Here is a 16,510-nt window from a genome sequence, read left to right as displayed (position 1 = left end):
CAATTTTTCCTGTGGAATATGATAGAGTTTCAAAAGTTTATGAGGATGAGGAGGATTATGTATAGGATGAGTGGCTAATTAGAAGCCTCTTTGCTATTACATCATGAACAACAACGCCGTCAAAGAACAACATGTTATCTTTGAAAGCCCTAGCCTTGGAATGATGTATCATTTAAAACCACTATTCATCAGGATTAAGGTAGATAGCATGGTCGTTAATAAAGTGTTTGTTGGTGGCGACGCAACAGTCAACCTAATGTCGCACTCATTATTTAAGAAGATGGGGAAGACCGATGAAGATCTTCGACCCTACAACATGGTTTTATCCAATTATGAGGGCAAAACCAGCCACATTATAGGTGTAATTTAAGTGGACCTATTAGTTGGCTCGACTTCAAAGCCAACATTATTTATGGTGATAACATCCAATGCAAATTACAATTCACTCCTCAGCCATGAATGGATTCATGGTATATTTGTGGTGCCTTCGACGCTGCACCAGAGGGTGCCCATATGGTGAGAGGATGGAATTGTTAAGAACATAGAAGCCGACCAGAGTTACTATAAAACTGAAGTTGGGAAGGTCGGAAGGAAATATTTTGATAGGAATATGGCGAAGATTTTGTCATGTTATGCAGCGGAGGAGGTTTATACCTCTCAAAAGGACTCTAATTATTCCTTGAACCTATACCTCAACTATGGGTTAATTTGGGACAAAGAGAAGGCAGAGAGTCAACCTATCGAGGGAGAAAGTCTACCCCTTACAGGGTGGACAATGGTCAATGAAGATGACTATTGAGGCAAGATCATTGGCTCAAATTTTGGCCTACATGGCTGAGAACAGATTAAAATCGGCCTTAGAGGCTGAGAATTTCCAGAATATGGCTTGTGAAGCCAAATTCAAAAGCTTTGAGAGTCTTAGAGATGGCCCAAAGGGCCAAACAAGAGCTTCAGAAAGCCAGGGGCTCGATTGCATATATGACAACGAGTCTTTGGGGTTTGAAAAAGACCCACAAGAAACTAACAAGAAAATGTAGGCCCAGGATCCCTATATAAGAGGTAGATTTGGGTGAAGGAGAAGTAAAAAGGCCAATATACATCAATCCCAAGATAGTATCGGGCATGAAGAAGGAAGTGGTTGAACTTCTCAAAGAATTTAAAGATTTTTTCGCCTGGGACTATAATAAAATGTCAGGGCTGAGTCGAGATATGGTGGAATTGAAACTACCAATTTGGTCGGGAAAGAAGCCAGTGAAGCAGCTGCCTAGGAGGTTTGCACCAGAAATAATGTCGAAGATCAAGGAGGATATTGAGAGGTTGCTGGGAAGATGAAACTGGACGAAATATACCCGAACGTATCGTATGATCGATTATATAACATATTCGCCACCAGACTTATTTATCCCAAAAGAGGAAAGGGAAAATATCAATAAAATCCAAGGGGGAACAAAGAAACGAATAAGTAATTCGGTTATGCAAAGGGAAGGTATTAACACCCCTCGCATCCATGGTACTTCATGGAAACCATTTTGAATGCTCTTGCTTGAATGGGTGTTGATATCTTCATATACCTTCAAAACAGAAAATGGGTTAGAAAAAGAGTGCTCGAGGAGGATTAGGGCCTTCATGCCTATGTATTCTCATGGTGCAATGAGAAAGTTAGAGCCTCGTAGTTCGTGGAACTAGAGAGAGAAAGGGTGGGAAAGAAAAGAAAAATGCTCTTCAAGGATTTGTATCCTCGTGCCTATGTATCCTTATAGTGCAATAAGAAAGTCAGAGCTTCGTAGTTTGTAGGACAAAGAATGAGAAAAGATAATTGGGGGTGGTGTTTAAACCGGAAGGAAAAGGCTTGCCAAAGCACTGGGACTTACATGGTAAGTAAAGAAAACATGAACTTGTCAAAGCATTGGAACTGATATGACAAGGATCTTAATGAAGCACTAGGACAAATATGGTAAGGGAATGGTGTTAAAACCAAGAGGAGAATGGGTTTAACCATAAAGGTGTGTCCCAAAAGAGGCAAAGGATGTTAACCATAGAGGTGTCTCCCAAAGAGGTATATAATCATGAAGGTGTCAACCTGAATTATGGTGTCAAAACCAAGAAATGGGGGTTAACCATAAAGGTGTGTCCCAAGGGGAAAGGGGTTAACCATGGAGGTGCGTCCCTGAATTGTGAGGTAAAAACTAAGGAAAGACGGGGTTTAACCATAAAGGTGTTTCGCAAAAGGAAAGGGGTTAACCATGGAGGTGCGTCCCTGAATTGTGAGGTAAAAACCAAGGAAAGACGGGGTTTAACCATAAAGGTGTGTCCCAAAAGGAAATGGGTTAACCATGGAGGTGTGTCCCTGAATTGTGGGGTCAAAACCAAGTAAATATGGGGGTTAACCATAAAGGTGTGTCCCAGAAGGAATGGGGTTAACCATAGAGGTGTGTCCCTGAATAGATGTGTATAACCATAAAGGATCTGAAAAGATAAGCCAAAGGGCTAGTTGTAGACTTGTCGGTAAATTGACTGGAATTGATGGAATTAAAATTTAAATCATATTTAAATCCAATTTTATCTTTACAATTGTTCAAAAAGAATCATATAATTATATTGCTAAATAAAAGCAATAAAATCTAACTGAATTTTCAACAGAAAATTCATCCCAAAACACAACAATCTGACCTGTTGAGCAAGGCCCAAATGTCGTACCCACATGTTATGACATCGCGTCCAATATGTGTCCCTTATACACTATAAAATCATCTTGAATTAGCTTGGAAAACTTGAATACTTCTCCATGTTATTGTTTTGTAAAATATAGCCAATTCAAAAAAGAACAACAATCTCCCCTTTGGAAAATTATGGCAAAACAATTCTTCAAGATATATAGCATTCATTAAATCAGAATAAGTGACATACAACAGAAGATTATGAGAGCATACAATTTTATCAACAACAATATTCATCATAGTTGTAGCATAGCATTCATCATAAATGCCACACAAAACAATGTTCCAAAGTTAATTAGACAGACATGCAATCATTCACAATTTAGTCATGCATTCACTCAATTAGCTCATAGTTAGTAGCATACAATCCTACTAACTAACAATTATTAGCATGCAATCATTCATATACTTATTCATGCATAACACAAAATAATTAGTAGTTAATATCAGGATATGCAAAATACTACTAACACAAAAGCTCACTCCAAAACTGTCAGATGTCTTTCCCATTGCTCCAACACGTGAGCACATAATTAGTACTTATTAGATGGTCACTACTAAACAAATACATGTTACCTCAGCAACACCACTTCTACTCCCCCTTGTTGTCTCTCTTGGAGCCAAATATATTATTTCTTTGAGCTGCATTCAATGTCTGCCTTTGAACCGTGAGTTATTTGCCTTGATGCCAAACACTTAATTCCCTTTATTTTCGGCCCAACCATATATAGCAGTACCATCCCTTAGGCCCCCCACATATTGGATCATGCCAGTTTCCCTTTTGGGCTCAAATTTCATCCCTTTTTGGAGTCAAGCCATATTATTCTTTGGTCCAAACCATATTTGTTATCATTCTTCTTTTCATCTCCCACCATTAGTTCTATGAACTACGGAGCTCTGAATTCCTTATTTCACTATAAGGATACGTAGGCATGAGGTCCCTAATCCTCTCCGAGCACTCTACCTATTCTTTTCTCTTCCCTTTATACTTTCACGAGTATCTTTAGATAGTAACACCCATTCGAGAAAGAACAATCAAAATGGTTCCCGTTGAGTACAACGGATATGAGGGATGCTAATACCTTTCCCTTGCATAATCGACTTCCTTATCCATTTTCTCTTCCCCTAGGTTTTATCGATGTTTTCCCTTTTCTTCAAGAATAAATAAAGTTCGATGGCGACTCTATTGTATGTTCGAGCGTGCGATGCGCTTGGGTATATTTCCACTAGCTTCAAGGGAAAGTTTTTTCTGCCCTGTATTGTTAATAAGGTAAATGCCAATAACTGTTATGAAAATGTTCATGCCAACAACAATGAGGGATAAAAGAATAGCCAACTTGTTGGCCTTGAAGCCATCCATTTGAATAATTGTTGGACTATAGTACATGATCATGTTTATACCTGTAAATTGTTGATAAGCCTGCACAACCATATGATTGAAGTAATTTATATTCAAATAAAAATCTTAATTCTGAAATGCATTCAACACTCAGTAACGAACAAAGTATGGTGAAACAAGAAAGCAGTCACATGAATTTACCCGTGTCATAATGTCACACTCTCTATTATGCATCAACTTGAAAACATGTTGTCACATCCAAATTTTGATCATGAATCGTCAAATCAATACATACATCATAGCGTTTACATCTCTTCATATCACAAGATGCATCTCATACCGTATAATGCCTAGAATATCAGTCGAAAAAAAATTTCGGATCTACAGGAAAACCGGTTGAATCAATTTTCAAATGGGTGACAAATCAACGCGCGAAAAATTTCCAAATTGAGCTTGCAGACATCAGTTTTATCAACTTATGTTTCACGTAGTTTAACCTGGTGAGCTCGTTTTATTTTTTGGCTACTTCTTCGGTCACATTTTGATCCGCCTGAGCATTTTAACCGAGCATATTTTATTTCAAAATTTGACAAAAACCTGTATGTTTTTAGAAGTTTATTTCACACCTATCAATATGGTGCATTCATTTTAATTTTTTGGACATTTTTTGCCCTCGATTTTATTCACTTTTGATTTGTTTATTTCTATTTTATAGGCAAAATAATCAGGACAATTATTTAGAATTAATCGTGTTTTTAGTTTTAATTTTGGTTGTGTCGTTTATGTTTTATTAATTTTTGAATTTCCATTCAATAATTAATTTTTTGAAAGAGAAAATCAAGAAAATAACAAAAATATCTTCTCCTCTCTTATCCTTAAGTGACATGTGTCCCTTCTCAACTTGACTCTCTTATTTTGTTGCTGAAAGATGCTAAAAATGTGGCCAACTAGCATTGGGGATTGGTTTTTTTCCAAGTTTGTTGTTTAACGAATTAGAGAGAGAGAGAGAGAGAGAGAGAGAGAGAGAGAGAGAGACAGAAATTGGGAAGATACCACAAAATATAGGCACTCCCAACGGCAACCAGCTGTAAGATGGAGGGTGGATTTTCTTTCCATAATTTGGGGAGGGCACGTCATTAAGAAGGAGCACACACACAAAAGGACAAAAGCCTCAACGTCTTTCAAAATGAAAAACGTGGCCACTCACTTTGAAATTCTATCTCACATACCTCATAAAGTGACTACCATTTCCTTTTGAAAAACTGAAAACACGATTAACCATTTGGATTATTTATGAACTTCCTCCCTCACAATATCTCTCTTTTTCCTTTCACTCTTAACCACTACCTTCTTCTCCTTTCCTTATCCCACCATTATTCCACACCTCTGAACACAACCCTTCTTCTCCCTCCGTTGTGCCGTGTTCTGTCACCATCACACTTGACCTCTTCCTTCTGCCCTCACCCTCGTATAACCACCATCCCTAACCTCTTCACTCTATCATCGACGAACAAGATTCTAACATCAACCATCTCATTGCAAACCTTCTCTTTCCTCCACCACTGAAACCTTAACCTCACTCTTCCTCCTCCATAACACACTTAACCTCTGCCTCCTTCAACCATGTGAGTAACAACAACCACCATAAAAAAACAACTACACCTCTATCACACTTCCTTCATAATATTCAACTTATTCACTCTCCTCTTCACCAAGCCTTGAAAATTCCTCCCTCCATCCATATCTCAAACATCTCACCACAACCTTCTCTTTAACCTCACATCCACCTTCAAACACTCCATCCGCCACACACACCACCAAGGTTCTTTTTTCCCCGACAACACAACAACGACAACTGCGTCATCAATTCAACAATAACGTCTAGGAAACTTTGTTGTTTCTCCTTGACATCAACATTTATTTCAATTCTGCCATTTGCCATTTCATTTATTTTTGTTTTCGGTACGATTCACGTTTGAGTTTGTTTTTACTATTTTTAGATGTGTTGTTTGCTTTTTGGTTTTATGGTATTGTTTTGTTTGATTTCTTTTCATAATGCATTTTTTGTGTTGAGTATGCTTGTTGTTCTGTTACAATGGGGGAATTTAGTTTGTTGCATTGATAAGGAGTTGGTTGCTAATGTTGTTTATTTTCTCCATTTTGGTTCATGTTTGGTCTGCCATGGATTTCTTTTTCTATTTTCCATCATATGTGTTTTCTTCCTTTTTGTATTAGTTATGTTCATTTATTGGCAAGTAAAGGTCATGAGTGTTGTGGTTAAGGCTCACGCCTCCCAACCCCCATGGCCTGAGTTCAAGTCTTGCACGACCCATTTTTTATTTTTGGTGTTTTATTGTTTTAGTTTCATTTTTTCTCTTATATATTTATCCATGCATTTGCTTGACAGATAAGGGTCATGGTGGAGTGGTTGAGGCTCAAGCCTCCCAACCCTCATGATCTGGTTGCGATGACCAATATCATTGTCGTTCTTTCTTGGGTTTTATCGATATTTCCCCTTTCCTTTTTAGGAATAAATGAAGTTTGATGGCGACTATGTTAGTCCATCCCGCGAGCGTGCGATTACGCTTCGCGAAGTCGTGTTCTCATTTTCCAAGATACAACACATGTGTTATCAATAAATATCTCTAAATGATTTGACTTATACTTCATGTTGGTCTCCACCTTTGGATGTTAAAGTATACTGCATCTATTTAACTCTCTTTACCAATACTTCTCTTAGCCTTTTCCACACATGTTCAAATCATTAAAAATGAGAGTCTATCATATTAAATGATACATTTACTATTTAATACAATTTCAGCTCCTAAAATTAAATGTTTATAGCATTGTGGTTTTCAATGTTAAAGTTATTTTAACATAATGTTATGTTCACTTTTTAAAACATATTACATATACAATCATTTATAATGATGTAATCAAGCCATTCTCCTTGATCAGAGCGATTTCATGTACATGCTTTTGTTTTAGAGCAATCCAACATGTCTAGCATGTGCTTTTGAACCATATACTTTATACAATACATCAATCTTTCATTTATATGTCTCTTAATAATAAAATCCAAATGTCAATCTTTCAATAACAATTTTTCATATGTCCAAAATTTGGATGAGAGAATAAGAGAAAGTTAGAGTTTCAACTCAAATTGATCATTATCCTCAATAAAGCATAGATTCATAAATTAGAGAAAATAAATACTCGCCATGACAAAAAATGAAGCCTAAGGCGGCATGAAGAAGGACATATTAGTTTCGTTTTCTGTTAAGAGTAGTAGTGTCCTGAAACAAGGACGGAGGAAGGTCTGACATTGGTGACTTGAAAAGACGAACGATTTGGTCCATTAGGTAAACGAAGAGATAAGGAACACGAAAATAATTTTGGTTTCTCTGTTGAAGGTTTTGATGGCCAGAGATAAAAGGAAAAAGAAGGGCGGCGATATTTAGGGTTTTGGTGAGGAGAGAGTTTGTTTGCTCGTATTTTTGTGATTTCAAATGAATGAATTGTGTTTCATGTTATTCATTAAAAACAATATATCATATTCTATTAAATAAAAAAAAACCATTACAGATAATAAAAATTCATCAAAATTATCATCTAAACGAAAATTAGTATTTAAGAAAAAAACTATCGAAAGAGACTATTTCAAGTAACCTAATGATTTTTATAGGACGAATATGTAACATTTTTTTAATTAAAAGAATAAAATAAAACATTAAATTAAATTACTAGAGGCAACAATTACAATATTTATTTATATGGTGGTTGAATGTTGTGAGAAACGATGGCGCAGTGTATTAACATGCACCGTAGGCACAGACAAGTAAGAGAATCAAATAAATAGAGTCAGTTTTATCATCTTTCTTATCCATTCAACAATGTCGCTTCTGCAACTCCCCGCTAAGCTCTCATCACCATTCTTCACCGGAAATGGAATCGGCCTCAACCGTTTCTCAAACCCCATTTCCTCTCCCCAAACCCAAACCCAGACCCGTTCTCTTCCGTTTCCGGCAATCAAAGCTATGAAAACAATGGAAGGAAAGGTCGTATGCGCCAGCGGCAACAAGACGGTGGCGGTGGAGGTTACCCGTTTGGCACCTCATCCGAAATACCAAAAGCGAATCAGGCTGAAGAAGAAGTATCAGGCTCATGATCCTGAAAACGATTTCAAGGTCGGTGATATTGTTCAGCTTCTTAAAACTAGACCGATTAGCAAGAAAAAGACCTTTCTCGCTGTTCCTGCTCCTTCTAGGAAATCAAAGAAGGCTGGTTCGTCTGGCGAGCTTGGCATTCCGCTTCAGTCTCAGCAAGAGTGAAAGGAACAGGCTCAGGATTAGGCTTGCAATCTCTTACTCTTGCTCTTTAGTTTTATCGCTATTTTTTTGCAATGTTCTTAGGTTATGTAATTTGCGTTGTAATTTTTATTGTGAAAATGTTTGTTGGATATGATGTGAGTTGCAGTTGTTTTGTGTACTAATATGAAGAAATTGGAATTGAGAAATGAATGGTGTTGTTGCTTATTGTGAAAAAAAAAGCTTAATTGATTAGTGTAATGTGTGATAATTTCTTCATTGTTTAATTTGAAGGGTAGGTGTTTGATGAAATGTTTGGTTAGGTTGCTCAAAATTATATGGGTTTTAATGGTTTTTATGGGAGTGTCTTCCTACCAAGAGGAGTGCTCTTGAATTGTTTATTGGCAGGATTTGGATTCTCTGATTGCTGCGAACCCAAATTCTTAGTTTTGGTGTCAATTAATGGAAGAATTGTTCCATCTAGGATTCTTCAATGTTCGATGTGCTGAATTTTTCCTTCATAGAAATTGTAATTTTTTGTTAAGGTGGAACTATCTAGCTTCTCCATCCAGATTTTTGTTTTCATAGGTCTCGTCTTTGAAACTTGATTAGTATAATCGGCCGGCCACTGCGTAGTTTTGCATGTTTAGAATTTGTACTGTAATGCGAGAATACTTTGCTTTCTACATAAAGGTGGATTGCAGTCTGCAGAGCTTAATTATCTAAAAGATGGCAAACATGCAGTGCTCAGCCAGAACTTGTTGGTGAAGTAACTGCTCATGAGTTATGGCTATCATTTTGAGTCAATAATTAGCTCTAAAGATGTTCCAGTTGAGAAGATTGCTTCAGAAGACAATCTTGCAAACGTGTTTGTTTGCTAAGCCACTTTTTAAATCAAGGTTCAAGAATTGATTGGACTTAATCGACTTCTATGGAGCATGATTCTATAAGTAGGAGACAAGTGTAATGGTGATGCGTTTAATGTCTTTTCTTATTCGGACCTGTTCATTTTCTTGGGCCTTTTGTCTCAGCGATTTCTGAATTGACTTATTTAGGCTTATCTTTTAGTATTAGTACTTATGAGATTGTTTGAGAGAACTTAAGAAAACAAGTTATAACATGTCCATCAGCTCTTCAGGATAGCTTATGAAAATATTTTATAGTTTAAATGAAAATAAGTTGACTTCATTTTATGTTTTTGATATAACAATAACTTATATATAAACACATATATGATAAATGTTTACTTAAGAGATTGGTTCACTGCTTCTTCTACTGCTGCATATTGTTAATAGCAATTCTTCAATTCTGTTTTCAGTGCAATATTGCATTGCCGTGTTTTCTGGTTTGTTTTACTGCCTAACTTTGTTTCTGTGTATTTCTGTTTTTATGGTTTAGCCGAAATATGGGTTGTGAGATTCTGTTTTCAGGTTACTGGTTTGATTTAATTTCGTGATGAGAACAAACATTAGCAATAGCAATAGCAATGTGAGCCATCAAATCAATGACAAAAGCCATAATGCGCAAAAAAATCACCCACATAAGGAATTAACAAATAATGTGATAATTATATACAAGAGATGGTTAAGGTTTCTTGTCTCTCTTTCTACCTAGGGGAGAAACACTAGCTGTTTTTCACCAAACCGAACACTAACCAAAAAGAAAAAGCCAGAAGATTATTATCACTAATAATTTAAATCTATCCATCAATTGTCTGATTTTGACTTAACCATCTTCACAATGTAAACTTGTTCTGATATGTTTCAATGTACATGATACAAGAGAGTTAACAGAGTCCACAGACTCCATTGTTAATTTGGCTGTTGGAGAAGCATTGGTAAGAATCTGGAATGCTATTGTAAACAAAGATCCTCCCTCTATGTTTTTCTCCTCCCGCCTCGAAGTAATTACCATTGGCCTCGACTCTAAGCCATCGGGAACAATTGAGAATCCTGATGGAAGTATGGCAAGATTGCTCGAGTCGCATCCTGTCATCACAGACTGAATACCAGCAATGTCCACAGGAGCATATACCACCATTGATTCATAAGAGTTTGTGCAGCTATCTTGCAGTATCCACATATTGTTCTCTTTAGATTTAATCGTCTGCAAGGTGAGAAAAAGCAATCCATGATTTTACTTACAATCGTGTTTTAAATTTAACTTGCATTTTTTCATTGTGTTCTGTTTTTAACATTTAGTAACAACTTACTTGGATTGTTACTGCATTGCCTCTGTCTTGTCCTTTGGCTAAATTTGCAATTGTCTGCACTGCTCCGCCACTAGACATGATATCCCACTGTCATAATGATAATAATCGTCAACGCAAATCATAATGTCATTTTTTATTTTATTACTTTCTAAATTATCTCAACGAATATCGATATGATTGAACTTATTTTACACTGTCAATGTATTTGTACCTCAGTTCGACGAGCTTCGTCCCTCAAGAAATCAAACAGAACATTATGATATACAGGTAACCATACAGAAGAAACTGCGCAAAGGATCAACCCTAGAGGTTCACCGGGATCATTCAAATTCTTTCGAGAACTAATCCTTATGTCTTCTCCAGTTTTACTAGTAACTTTGGTCCATGTATGGAAGCTTGATGCACTAACAGCTTGACAGAAACTCCATGTCATTCTTTGTGCCAACTTCAAAATGCTTTTTCTTCCAGCCAATGTAGCAACACCTAACATTGTTTTTCATCACTAATCTCTTTACTGCACAATCACTTAACATAAGAACTTTTTTTTGTAGAGTTCATTACTCACTCACCAGTTGAATCCTTCATGGGGACATTTGTTGCCATGAAGAAAACTAGTCGTTCGCATTGAAGTTGAAACGTCGCAATCCAATGCTTTGCCCCAAAGGCTAGGCCACTGTTGACGATGGTTCTAAACATTGAATGAACTGTGCTCCTTTGACACTCTAAATGCTCCACCCATGTTACCTATTAAATGTTTATTTTATGTTCCATATGTAACAAAAATGGAAACATATTTGGAACTTGAATTGGTAATATATTACGTACTTTGCAATGACCATTTGACTTATCTTCAATAATGCAACCAGATGGACGTTTTCTGCATTTCATGAGAGACATATCAATGTTGTCTTCTACTTTGTCTATGGACACATCAACAATTGCCCATTTTTCACCACTTAATTGTTTGCAGTATCTGACAAAATACACTTCTCTAGTGGCCACCATTGGTGTTAGCATTTGCAGCTCAGCAAACATCTGTGTGCCCAATACAAAATTAAGGATATTTACTCCCTCCGTCCCACAATGAATGTTGATCATTTCATATAGTAGATATTAATTTTAAATTTTTATTATATTCTATTTTGAATTTATAATAATAGAAAATATATTAATATAGCTAATAATTACAATTTGTTAAAAATTTATTATTCTCTTTATTAAATTTCTCTCAATATATATATGTAAAAATCATATTCAACTTTTATTTTTAAATAGAAAATAGTTGTTTAAAATTAGTGTATAGAAGTAAAAAAATATACAATTATATATATTTGATTCAAAATAATTATACTTGATTCCTAAAATTTAATTTGAATACATTATACATTACTAAAACATCAATTATTGAAAAACTTGAACATCTATATAACCAGACACATACAAAGAAGTAGAAGGATTTAGATTTTGGATTGGACCTAAATCTTGTAAAGTGAGTAATATACATGAGACACTTGTAAATCCACCACATAGGGTAACATGTTATTGAGAAAGAAAGAGATTCCAATTAAGATGAAAAGGGCAAGATATGTATGAGAAGAAAGTGCCAAGTGTTACTAAAAGTCTAAATGACATTGAACTTTTAATATTTTTCTGTGTCTTTATCTATAGTACATTTCTATGAAATAGATAAATAAAGATTGTGGTTAAAGAAGAGGAAAAGTTGACAAGCACTTTCACTTCCCAAAAGAAAGATTAATGCATGTGTTAAGAAACCAAAAGCATATAGATTTTTGTTGGTGAAAATCAAAAGTGTAAAATTATACCACAATTAACTCAACTTTTTTTTAACCTAAAACATTTTCAAATATACTATTACTAGTAGAAAACATCATTTAAAACTACGAGGTACCATCATTTTCTTTTGCTTGTCATGTTTTGGACCACTTTGTAAAATATAATATCCATATTTCCAGATCAATGAATCCGTGTATGAACTGTTCCTTTCAGATTCATAGCAAGAAATAAATTTTGTTCATTTTAGATATTACATTCAATTTACCATTATTGCATAAAGTTGTATCAAACTTTCATTGATGTTTTTATTTTTTGAAAATTCAGTATCCGATCAACAATAGACTATTTCGAGAGACCGATTCTACTAACCATTAGCGGGACGATCATTAGTTATCGGTGTCTAGCGCGTGAGTGTCCTAAACTATAAGATATCGAGTTTGATTCTTATCGATAACGAAAAATCTTACCAGTTGCGCAACACCATTCTTGTTAGAACCTTCTCCTTTGCAAATAATATCTACGGTTGCAGCCTTAGATATTAAACATGGAAACATTTCCTTCCATTGATTCTGCAAAATAACACAATAAATATCTTCTTAACTTACCCATGACAAAATATGCACATGCAAAAAAAATTCTTGTCACAATGCCACTTAAATTATCTTAAAATTCTATAGTTTTAACGTAATCACTTAAGTTCATTTGTTTTGATTCTGTCAAACTCACTGAATCCGAACATACAATAAATAATCGCTTAGTTATAAAATATAAAAAGACTATTAAGATGTATATAATCATATTATTCTTATGATTGAAGAAAATAATTCAATATATAAAAGCATTAATTTGTGTCTTACAGCATCAAGAAAACATTGGACAATGCTATGAAGATCTGCAAAAACAACTCCTGTATCTCTTGAAGCTTCAATGGATCTCTTTGGCCTATCATTGTCCGAATTTTCACCTCCAAACTCCTTCAGATATTCATCATAGTTCAATATTTCACGACCGGTCTCAAAGCTACGTAGCCACAATGGTTCCCCCGTTGTAGCCATCTTAATCAGCTCTTCCATTGCTTGGTTCACCACATCCATTATCCTTGACTCATCAAGACCAAAAATTCCAGTATAAAAATCCAAAGAACTTTTTATATTCTCTTGATCATGGCTAGTAGAACATGAAGGTGACATTGTTCCAGATGCATATTTCCCTAACGCGGCTCGAAGTTTCTCTACCTATATCATTGTGAAGCAGAATTCACCGAGCATTGGTTAATAATAGACATGATAAGTAAACTAGTAGATAAGAAAGGTTTAAAGTGTACTTAAAATTAACCTCGGATTTGAGTTTGGCATTTTCAATACGAAGTTGTTGTTCTTCAGTTGGCATGGAACCATCTCTGTTTGTGGTAGGTACCCCACAATTGGGGCAACAAGCTTTGTTTATGGTCTCTCTTAGGGTCTTGTTTTTGTCCCTTAGTTTCTCTATTTCTGTTTTCAACAATGAATTTTCATGTCTCTCTTGTATTGCCTGAAAAAAAAACATCATATTTAGTGTTGAATACTATTGTTAATAAATTAAATTAATAATAAATTAATAAATTATATTTAATCATAAATATCAATGATAATTTTGGACAAACACCAATTCAATATATATTTTTCAGTACTGTCGGTGTTACAGAAAAATAATTAGAAATACCTTAATTTGAGTTCTACGATTTTGGAACCAAAACTTGACTTGTCTTGGAGCAAGTCCTAATTGCTTGCTAAGATGTTGTCTCTGTTTTTCATCAGGGTGTGGTGATTCTTTGAAAAGCCTACAATATTACATTCATTACTTATTTCACTTGTTAAAACTAACTAATATTCAATAATTGCACTTATGAATGATATTCAATAATAATACTACTAATTTTATTTTTTTATTGAAAATGATAAATAGAATGAGACAAAAAAAAAACATGTATTATAAATTATGAATTATGAAAGAAGAGTATTAATTGTGTTTCAAACAAAAAAAGGCACACGCATAGAGGTGAAGAAAAAACATAACAGAAAAGATTATATTATACGCACGCTTCCATGAATCTGATCTGTTCAGCAGTGTGTCTGTGATATTTCTTCCTTTTCTTCTTCTTGTTCTTATTGTCTCCATCACCACCTTCATCTTCTTCCTCATCATCTTCATGTTCATCTCCGTCAAAATCTTCCTCTGATTTGGATTTTGATGGACCTGAATACTCACTGCTAATTTCCTCCACGCGTTCGCCGCCGCCGCCGCCTATAGTACTCCCTTCCTCCCCTTCCTCCACCTCCATGTTACTCGTAGTCGCACCTTCGCCCTCCACCGCAGCACCACCATGGCGAAAAATACCCGCCTGAAAGAGAAATAATTATTTTACAACCATAGTATATATTTACGAACTTTTACCTTCAACCATATGTTTTCTTCGTCCATATTATATGGACGGAGAAAATATATGAAAGAAAAATATTTGCATGATTGAAGAGATGTGTAGTTACGAGACTAAGAGAGAGAGCAGGAGAGGGGAAGAAGTTTTTGGCAGGAGGAGGATTGTTGGACATGTCTGCAGGACACATTGACAACGTTTGTGGAGAATGTGTGTTTTTGAATGGTTGTGTCATTGAAGTTTGTGTAGGATACATAAGGAGTATAGAGAGAGTGTGTGGGAATGGCTACATAAGGGTAGGGGCAGTGAAGAAAAGAGGATAGAGACGTAGGTGAAGGGATTGCACAATTTAAGAATATAAAAACAAAAGGAAGAAAAATGCTTTGTTTTTATATTTTATTTTATTCCCATTAATAATAATTTGAGTTATTATATTTATAGTTTTGTTTGGTCCTTGTGTAAAATGTGAAAGGGGAGTGAAGTGTTGCTGGTAGGATTGATTGTTAGATAAAATAAAAGGAAAGGAAAGTCAACAACCAACTAACATTTATAAGTTGAATTTATGGTTCCAACGGTTTTTTTTATATTTATTTTGTAGGATGGCTGCGACTAATCTAGCTTAGCGCAACTTCGGCTTTTTTTTTAAGTGAGTTGAAGATAATAAATGTATGTAAATTACAAATTTTATATTTGGTTTAATTTTAAAAAAAGACATATAATTTTAGAAATGTAGAATTGATTTTGAAATGATTTGAGGTATTTGGTTATTTTAAAATAAAATTGATTCGGCCTTTAGAATTGATTCTAATTTAATAAAAAAATTATAATTTTTGAGTTTAAACGTAGTTTTTACAGTAAAAAAGTTTACTGTTTAATTCATTTTTCAATAAATTTATTTAAACATAAATCATTTTAACTTCAATTTACTTTTAATTAAAATCAATTTTACATAATCAATTCATTTATAATCAACTCTTTTCACTGCAAAATCAAATAAACCTAACTTCAAACATAATCAATTTTGAAAAGCTGAATTAATTTTACTCAAGAGGAATCAAACGTATCTAAATCAATTTTACATATTAAAATTGAAGATGTAGCGGTAAATTCATGACCATCAAACTATGGGTAAGTTTAACGTCAATAAAACCAGAGTCGCCACCACATTTTTATTGTTTCCAAAGGAAAATGGAAAGTACGAAAAAAAATCAAAGATAAGAAATTTTCAAATCAAAACTAATAAAATGCCAAAGATTGCAGGTAAGGGGGTTTGTTACACAAAGGGAAGGTGTTAGCATCCAAAGTGTCCTAGGTACTCCTAGGGAGCCTTTTTTTTATGTGTGTGTATGTTTTTGGTATAAAAGATGTTTGAGAAAAATAGAGTGTGGGGATGAGAAAATAATTCATTGATTATATTTTTGTGTTTGACAAGACCTTCAGACTTGTGCCTACGTACCAACATAAAAATGATGGATTAAAATCTCATAGTTCGTGATAACAATTTTAAAATGAATGGATTGCTTTTAATCAAAATTTAAATTAAAAGGAGGCACAAATGGCCCAAGAGTTTGAATGAGTGTTAGTTTTTTTTATCTTTTAAAATTTTAAGTCAATATTGTTAAGTTCATTTACAAATTTGATTAAGAAAAGAGTTTAAAAAATGCAATGGCATAAGGCCAAAGCTTCTAATTTGAAATAAGGTCTAAGTTTTGAAATCACAAGCAAAGA

The 16,510-nt window shown here is 34.7% G+C and overlaps 2 protein-coding genes across 2 annotated transcripts; one reads left to right on the top strand and one right to left on the bottom strand.

The window, feature by feature from the left end:
* The first annotated feature begins 7,860 nt into the window (after positions 1-7,860).
* LOC127087481 (30S ribosomal protein S17, chloroplastic) lies at positions 7,861-8,867 on the top strand. The gene has a single exon (NM_001426927.1). The coding sequence runs from the start codon at positions 7,950-7,952 to the stop codon at positions 8,385-8,387; it is 438 nt and encodes a 145-aa protein (NP_001413856.1). The 5' UTR covers positions 7,861-7,949; the 3' UTR covers positions 8,388-8,867.
* A 1,016-nt stretch (positions 8,868-9,883) lies between these two features.
* Positions 9,884-15,162, bottom strand: LOC127087480 (homeobox-leucine zipper protein GLABRA 2). Its single transcript, NM_001426926.1, has 11 exons — positions 14,895-15,162; positions 14,448-14,749; positions 14,071-14,188; positions 13,705-13,899; positions 13,227-13,604; positions 12,837-12,938; positions 11,401-11,610; positions 11,145-11,319; positions 10,787-11,058; positions 10,576-10,662; positions 9,884-10,469 (listed from the first exon to the last, which is right to left on the bottom strand). Exons 1-11 carry the CDS (start codon positions 15,036-15,038, stop codon positions 10,089-10,091), a joined length of 2,364 nt encoding a protein of 787 aa, NP_001413855.1. The 5' UTR covers positions 15,039-15,162; the 3' UTR covers positions 9,884-10,088.
* Between the last annotated feature and the right edge of the window lie 1,348 nt (positions 15,163-16,510).

Source organism: Lathyrus oleraceus, chromosome 5 (assembly GCF_024323335.1).
Source record: "Lathyrus oleraceus cultivar Zhongwan6 chromosome 5, CAAS_Psat_ZW6_1.0, whole genome shotgun sequence".
Taxonomy (NCBI): Eukaryota; Viridiplantae; Streptophyta; class Magnoliopsida; order Fabales; family Fabaceae; genus Lathyrus; species Lathyrus oleraceus.
Note: the sequence above shows the minus strand (reverse complement) of the source record. Positions and strands in the feature narration are given on the sequence as shown.